The sequence below is a fragment of the Pogona vitticeps genome, chromosome 4 (genome assembly GCF_051106095.1).
Source record: "Pogona vitticeps strain Pit_001003342236 chromosome 4, PviZW2.1, whole genome shotgun sequence".
NCBI classification, from domain to species: domain Eukaryota; kingdom Metazoa; phylum Chordata; class Lepidosauria; order Squamata; family Agamidae; genus Pogona; species Pogona vitticeps.
The window spans coordinates 2,052,419-2,060,741 of NC_135786.1; the positions used below are offsets into that span (position 1 = coordinate 2,052,419).

At 45.1% G+C, this 8,323-nt stretch overlaps 1 protein-coding gene and 1 long non-coding RNA gene across 2 annotated transcripts in view; one reads left to right on the forward strand and one right to left on the reverse strand.

Moving 5' to 3' along the window:
• Positions 1–4,410, reverse strand: part of LOC140706433 (uncharacterized) — a 53,765-nt gene extending 49,355 nt beyond the window's left edge. The window contains exon 1 of the mRNA XM_078391739.1: positions 3,897–4,410. Within this exon, the coding sequence (XP_078247865.1) occupies positions 3,897–3,902 (6 nt within the window). The 5' untranslated portion in view covers positions 3,903–4,410. The remainder of the gene's footprint in view (positions 1–3,896) is intronic.
• A 384-nt stretch (positions 4,411–4,794) lies between these two features.
• LOC144589131 (uncharacterized) lies at positions 4,795–5,954 on the forward strand. The gene is made up of 2 exons (XR_013545035.1): positions 4,795–4,945; positions 5,748–5,954. It is a non-coding gene; the product is annotated as an uncharacterized LOC144589131 (long non-coding RNA).
• Positions 5,955–8,323: the final 2,369 nt, after the last annotated feature.

Below are 8,323 nucleotides of genomic sequence, written 5' to 3' on the forward strand. Positions count from 1 at the left end.
ACTCCCAGAAGTACAAGCTGGATTTCGAAGGGGCAGAGGAACTAGAGACCAAATTGTAAACATGCGCTGGATTATGGAGAAAGCCAGAAAGTTCCAGAAAAGCATCTACTTCTGCTTCGCTGACAACAGAAAAGCCTTTTACTATTTGGACCACAGCAAACTGTGGCAAGTCCTTAAAGAAATGGGAGTGCCTGATCACCTTATCTATCTCCTGAGAAATCTATAGGTGGGACAGGAAGCAATTGGATGTGAACAACTGATTGGTTCAAAATTGGAAAAAGACTACGACAAGGCTATATATCGTCTCCCTGCTTATTTAACTTATATGCAGAATACATCATGCGGAAGGCTGGACTGGAAGAAACCCAAGCCGGAATTAAGATTGCCGGAAGAAATATCAACAACCTTCGATATGCAGATGATACCACTCTGATGGCAGAAAGTGAGGAGGAATTAAAGAACCTCATAATGAGGGTGAAAGAGGAGAGCGCCAAAATGGTCTGAAGCTCAACATAAAAAAAACTAAGATCATGGCCACCGGTCCCATCACCTCCTGGCAAATCGAAGGGGAAGCTATGGAGGCAGTGACAGATTTTACTTTCTTGAGCTCCATGATCATTGCAGATGGTGACAGCAGCCATGAAATTAAAAGACCCCTGCCTCTTGGGAGGAAAGCGATGACAAACCTCAACAGCATCTTAAAAAGCAGAGACATCACTTTGCCAACAAAGGTCCACATAGTCAACGCTATGGTTTTCCCTGTCGTGCTTTATGGAAGTGAGAGCTGGACCATAAAGAAAGCAGACCGCCAAAGAATTGATGCCTTTGAATTGTGGTGCTGGAGGAGGCTCTTGAGAATCCCCTGGACTGCAAGGAGAACAAACCTATCCGTTCTGAGGGAAATCAACTCTGAGTGCTCGCTGGAAGGACAGATCCTGAAGCTGAAGGCTCCCCGGAAAAGACCATGATGTTGGGAAAGTGTGAAGGCAAGAGGTGAAGGGGACGACAGAGGACGAGATGGATGGACAGGGTCATTGAAGCGACCAACATGAATTTGACCCAACTCCAGGAGGCAGTGGCAGACAGGAGGGCCTGGCGTTCTCTGGTCCATGGAGTCACGAAGAGACGGACACAACTAAATGACTAAACAACAACAATACTAGGAATAAAAATCTCCCCAGAGAAATTCATGTTATATTTATGAGAAAGATATTTTGAGATAAAGTTCTAAGAAATATACAAGGCAAGGAACCTAATAGAAACGTAATAGAAAATAAACAGAAAATAAAAACTGAGAACCTGAAACATATTCTGTGGCAAATAAGACAGAAAACGAAACAATATGAGAACTTGACATCCCTCTTGAGAACAAACTCCCTTATGTATAAATGGTTGGTGCCTAAAGGGGTCCTCTTTGAATTCCAGGATCAGAGTTATTATATTAACTCAAAACGGATGGCAGAAGATTTTATGAAAACAAAGGAGAAATGGCTAGGCAGAAAAAGAGGGAAAAAGCAGGTGAGAAACGAGAAGAGGAGAAATCAAGTGGGCCATCAGGATCAGAGGCAGAAAGAAGCTCAACTAGAGCACAAGAGCAGGCGAGAAGCCCTAAAGGAAAGTGCACAATAGAAACAAGAGGATCCAGGAGGAGGAAAGAAAACCGCAACAATAAAAAGGGACTAAATGAATAAAATGGTTAAAGACTGTAGGATATACATAAAGGTCATAAAGTGGTAGAAAAATATTGTTTAATAATCAGTAACTATTAAAGAAAATGCAGATAAAATGTTTTATGGATGAGATATGATTTACTGATGGTACGCAATGTCAACAAACTGTTTAAAAAGACATAAAAATGTTTTTAAATAGTGTGGGAAGCGTAAAACACTGGAGGAGACTTTTATTATGTTTGGTGGATCTATAAGGAATAATTTCATAATCAGACTCGAAAGATATTCTGGAAAGCATAGATTAAAGAAGAATGTGAAGGTCTAATCAGGGAATACAGTGGTGCCTCGCTAGATGATTGCCTCGCAGGGTGAAAAACCCGTAAGATGATTGGTTTTTGTGATTGCTATGGTGCTTCACAAGATGTTTTTTTCTATGACTGTGCTTTGCAAGACTTTTTTTTTAGATCGATGCTTCGCAAGACAAATAAATTTCATTCGTCTTGCGAGGTTCCCATAGAGAAGATGATTTTTTCACAAGACAACGATTTTCATGGAACGGATTAAAATCGTCTTGCGAGGCACCACTGTAAATGGATCAGTAACTATAGTAATACTGGAAAAATTGTTGTTTTTCTTTTTATCTCTCTTTATAGTATAATTGTACAAGTTGATGCAAATGTACTATCTCACTCCCTGGAATTTTACCCTTTCGCTGTCCATACCTACCTTCCTAACTCTAAATTCCCTTCCGTATAATCCTATCCCCATTGAAAAGAATTTAAAAAATCAGAAATTAAAAAAAAACACACACATACACACACATGCAAATGAAGCCTGGCTTTTACTTCCTAATGACAAATCCCCAGACAGAAGCATGCCAGTTGGTTGTTGTGGGTTTTTCGGGCTCTTTGGCCGTGTTCTGAAAGTTGTTCTTCCTAACGTTTCGCCAGTCTCTGTGGCCATGGGCATCTTCAGAGGACAGCACTCTGAAGATGCCGGCCACAGAGACTGGCGAAACGTTAGGAAGAACAACCTGTAGAACATGGCCAAAGAGCCCGAAAAACCCAGAACAACCATTAGATCCCGGCCGTGAAAACCTTTGCGAATATATTGAGAAGCATGGCAATTTACCACTTGCAAAACTGTGAAACGCTGCCGAATAATCTGATATCCTTTACTTCTTCAAGTAACTGTGCTTCTAACGGCAAAGCTGGCAACGTGGCCCCTCTGCTTCAGTTTCTCAAGATCCTTAGTGCTAGTCCTGATGGCTATCTGTCACCCCTAGTTCCACAGGTGGGCTGTATGTATCTGAATGCCATCTGAATGCCAGATGCTGACAAACTGGAACAAGTTCAGAGGAGGGCAACAGGGATAATCTGGGGGCTGGAAAACAAGTTCTAGAAGGAAAGACTGAAAGATCTGGGCACGTTTAGCCTTGAGAAAAGATGGCTGAGGAGAGAGAGGAGAGCGCTCTTCAAATACCTGAAAGGCTGCCATGCAGAGGAGGGGCAGGATCTGTTTTCAATCATCCCAAAGTTCAGGACTTAGAACAATGGGTTCAAGCTACAGGAAGCCAGATTTAGGCTGAATTCCAGGAAAAACCTCTTAACAGAGCAGTACGACAATGGAACCCATACCCTTGGGAGGTGGTGAGTACTCCAACGATGGAGGCATTCAAGAGATAATTGGACAACGTTCTGTCAGACATGCTTTGATTTGGATCCCTGCCTTGAGCAGGGGGTTGGACTAGATGGCCTTAGGGGCCCCTTCTGACTTCATGATTCTATGTGGGTGTAGGAGAAATTACCACTGCGATAACTAAGCGCACATTTTCAGCACACAAGGAATCCCCTCTTCTACTGATGGATATTCTGTAACCTCATTTTGCTCTACCAGCCCAGTCAACGATTCCCTAAGTGATCTCAGGTTGTGGTATTATGAGAAAGGAGGAAAAAACCTCTATTTCCTCCACAGCTATCTTTTCCCTCCCTGCGCCCACCAGTTTTTATTATTAGTTTATTATTATTATTAGGTTTATTTATATGCCGCATTTCTCCCGACAAGGGACCCAAAGCGGCTCATAGCATTAAAATTCACACAATTAAAAACACAATAAGTTAAATATTAAAAGACAAATTAAACAATAAATGGATTAAAATAAAGTTAAAAGCATTTCGGGAGTGTGCGAACAGAAACAATATCTTTGCAATATTCTCTCTCTCTTACCCCCATGGCGCTTCTCCTCGTGAAGAGTTTCAGAAGGCCAGCATGGTGCTCCTCTTCCTCCTCTGGCTTGAGCTGAGTGCCATGGGCGCCCTTGAAGCCTTATATATATTTGCTTGTCCTTGATGTAAAAGGCAGATTAAGGAAAGTGACCAATGCCAAATCCAGCGCCTGGGCGGGACGGCTTGCCACGGTCCACTTGCAGCCAGTGATCCATGCCACAGAAGTGGATCCATCTGGCATTGGGTTGGGGCGTTTGGCTTCCTGCTCTTCCTCATGGCAGAAGGATAGGGACGGAGGGCACGTGCGAGGGCCACAGGGACATCCGTGGCACCGGGCTTGCTCGAATCAAGAGCAGGCACCATGGGAAAGGGTTCGACGCAAGCAACCTGGGCCTCCCCAGATGGAGACATCTTCATGGGGGTCATGGTTACAATCAAGTTGGCAAGTGGGCAATGCCTGCGAACCAGGACCTGCCCTCTCCGTTCTGCTTTCTGAGTGCAAGAAGGAAAACCATCCCTGCCTATCTGTCCTGAAACCCCTTCTTCCATTTGTGAGCCAGTCCTTCTGGTGACTTAGTCCCTCGGCAGGCAGAGCCCCTGCCACGCTAGCCGAAGGATGGAGGTCCAACCCCCAACTCCGAGTCGGGCTATGGAAACTGAGAGCTGAGAGCCATCGCTGCTGGCCAGGGTCAGCGCCAGGTGGGCTGTGGGCCCAACGGTGTGTAAAGGGGCTCCCTCTGTGCCTAGGGGCCCACAGAGAGATTCACATACACACACACACCCGCTTCTGGGTTTGTTGCAGCCTCTGGGAGGCTTTGACATGGGTTTGTGAGGCAGCAACCATCTTTCAGAAAGATAGTGGGCAAATTGGGATGATGCCGGAGCAGATTCCAAACGGGCCCACCCCCACCCCCCAATGAAAACAAAACCAAAAGTGGCCAGAGATCCTGTGGGATTGAAAGATGGGTATTTCATGCACACACTTAATACTGCAACTGGACTCTGAACCCTTTATGGGAAGATGATTCACAGTTCATGGAGGTTTCTGAGGTAAAAACTCTCCTTCCTTCCTTCCTTCCTTCCTTCCTTCCTTCCTCTGAGGAAACCCATTTTTGAAGGGGGGCAGGGGACAGGGGAATGAAGTGGGGCCTTCAGGGCCTTGGTACCTGGGGAGTGGGGAAGGGGGACTCAGGCTTCCTGCTCCCCCCCCCAATACCCAGTGACCCCTGTAATGTTATTTACAGGGCCTATAAAGTCACCTGCTGCTGGAGAATTGCTTCCTGCCTTGATTTGCCCCCTTGAACCTTCCATGTAGAATCACCACCAAGACACTGGAAGCTAAGCAGGGTCTGGCCTGGTCCTCCTTTGGAGGGGAGACCGCTGGGATCCCCAGGGCAGGTGTGGGGAAGAATATTGCCTGAAAGAGAGATGGGATAAGGCTGGCCTAAATGGACCAAGGATTTTACTCTGGGTGGAACTTGTCTGGGTCAGAGCATCTATAGAAAGCTGGGCTCAGGAGGAGACAAGCCGTTTCAAAAGGTGGTGCACCTGAGAACATGCGTTTCCAGGTGTTTGGGTTTTTGCATTTGAGAGGGCCTTTGTCAGCTGCAGCGGCGGCGAAGCTGTGGAACTCCTCCATCTTGACAGCAAGCAAAGACCTCTTTATTCAAGGAGGCTTTGGGCAATTACGAAAGGAGCTTTTCACAGACTGGAACCCAACTTCTTCTTGTGATGGTTGTATAAAATAAATTATCCCTTTGCCTTTACACTCAGTAGGTTTTTTTTTCCTTCTTCTTTTGCTACAGTGGGTTTGATTATATTTTTGTTTTATGCCTTTTCTTTGTTTTTATAGGTACTTGGCTTCCTAAAAGAAGAAAGAGGGAGTTTAGAGAAGCTGCTTTGAGGGGAGGGCACAGCAGGATCTGGGGCCACGTAGGAGAAAGCCCTCTCCCCTCTGTCTGTCAATCAAGCAGGCCCCTACAGCTGCTGACCCTCTCAAGAAGACTTCTCCTGAGCATGTTAACATCTGGACAGGTTCATAAAGAGGCAGAAAGCCCCTGAGATCTCTTCACCTATTTTTAAAAATCTGGACCTGCTTTATTTATTTATTTATTTGTTTGTTTGTTTGTTTGTTTGTTTGTTTGTTTGTTTGTTTATTTATTTATTTATTTATTTATTTATTTATTTATTTATTTATTTATTTCTGTGTCGCCTTTCTCCCCTAAAAGGACCCAAGGTGGGTCTTCTTGTGAGTTGCGACCCTTCTCGGGTCCTTGACCTAGGAGAAGGACGGGCTAGAATTCAAACAAACCAACAAACCCCCAACCTCCTTCCCCCGGCCAACAACGAGAACAGGTCCCCTTTGATACAAGTTCCTGCCTCCTCGGAGCTAAGGCCGAAGCAAAAATATTTGCTCAGCCGCAGCCTGGCTGAAATTATTTGCTCCTCTGATCCCAGTGAGAGCTTTAGGGGTTGACCTTGTGAGGAGTTGCCCCTTGTTCGGTTTCATTGCAAAGCCCAAATACCTCTAAATGCCAAGCACTGCGCAAATAAGATGGCAAGCTCCTTTTCAGTGGATTTCTGTTATTTATACTGATATGGAACAGTGGTTTTCTGGTGAGCTTGCGTCTGTTAAAAGAAGGAACTGCTCTAGGATCTGGTACTTAGAAGAAAGGGGCTTATACTTTATTGTTTCTGGAAATGCATTGGGAGATAGATGAAAAGGAAAAAAGCCGCAATTCAGTGTATAAATGCTTTCATAACCGAAGGCACGGGCTTGCAGTCATTACGAAGACACGTGGCTCTCTCTTTCTAGGACAGCTCCTTGGCTGGGGAAGAAACTGGAAGGAAGTCCAGCCTGGGAACAGTAATCTACATAACAACAAGTAAAAACAACATAGAGTTTTGTAGCAACTTAAAGACTAACGTGGTTTATTTGTCAAAGACTGTAACCCCATCTCTTGCCAATGAATTGAATACAGTTTCACCTAAATGCTGCTAAGTTTAGCAACCCTAGGAACGAATGAGCTGTGCTCCATCTTACGAACTCAAGGCCTGGGTTTCCCTTACTTAGGCTATATACAATTCATGTCTGGTCTTCCGTTTTCCCTGCTGTCTTCCCCTTTCCCCAGCATTATTCTCTTTTCCATTGAGTCTGATCTTCTCATGATGTGCTCAAAGCAAAATAAGTTATTTTTAGTCATTTTCTTCCAAGTATTCACGAAGGCTTTCACGGCCGGCATCTGATGGTTGTTGTGGGTTTTTCGGGCTCTTTGGCCATGTTCTGAAGGTTGTTCTTCCTGACATTTCGCCAGTCTCTGTGGCTGACAGAGTTCCAACTCCAGTCCTCTGAAGATGCCCATGGCCACAGAGACTGGCGAAACGTTAGGAAGAACAACCTTCAGAACACGGCCAAAGAGCCCGAAAAACCCACAACAACCATTTTCGTCCGTGCTGTTTTTACATGCCATCAAGTCTCTTTCAACTCCCAGCAACCCTGTAAATGATTGACCTCCAAAAGGCCATGTCACTAACAGCCTTGCTCAGTGTGTGACCATGAATAAATGTATATATATTTTCCATGTAGTTCCACTCTTGTGTCTGAAGAAGTGGACCGTGTCCACGAAAGCTCACCTTAAAATATAACCACTAAACCTGTCCTTACACTTGATTATCTTTTCTAATTCTTTCAATGCTGTCCTCCTGAACCTCAGTCTTCCCTCACTGGAAGGACAGATCCTGAAGCTGAGGCTCCAATCCTTTGGCCATCTCAAGAGAAGAGAAGACTCCCTGGAAAAGACCCTGATGTTGGGAAAGTGTGAGGGCAAGAGGAGAAGGATTTTGACAGAGGACGAGATGGTTGGACAGTGTCATCGAAGTGACCAACATGAATTTGACCCAACTCTGGGAGGCATTGGAAGACAGGAGGGCCTGGCGTGCTCTGGTCCAGGGGGTCACAAAGAGTCGGACATGACTAAACGACTAAACAACAACAAATACACAGTGACAGCTGGCTCAGTGGTTTAGGTCTCTGGCTGCGGAGCCAGAGGTTGGGAGTTTGATTCTCCACGGGGCATCCTGTGCGTAGAGCTAGCTTGGGTGGCCTTGGGCAAGTGATACAGTGCCAGAAATGCCCCCAGAAGAGGGGAAGGGCAACCCACTTCTGAGTATTGTCTACCTTGAAAACCCTGGAAAGTGTCGCCATAAGTCAGAATTGACTTTACAGTAATGATTATTATATAAAATGATAACATCAAACTATTTGTAAAATTAAGAAAGCAGTTGGACAGAGCATTGGTATCATTTCTTCAGAAGGCCAATTGGTGGTTAGTATCAGTACCGCTCCAAAGCTGCAGGACCTGGCCCACATGGTGTTTGTATCCCGCTGTCCTTTCAAGCAGCTCTGAGTGTCTTTATCCAGCTTTGGGA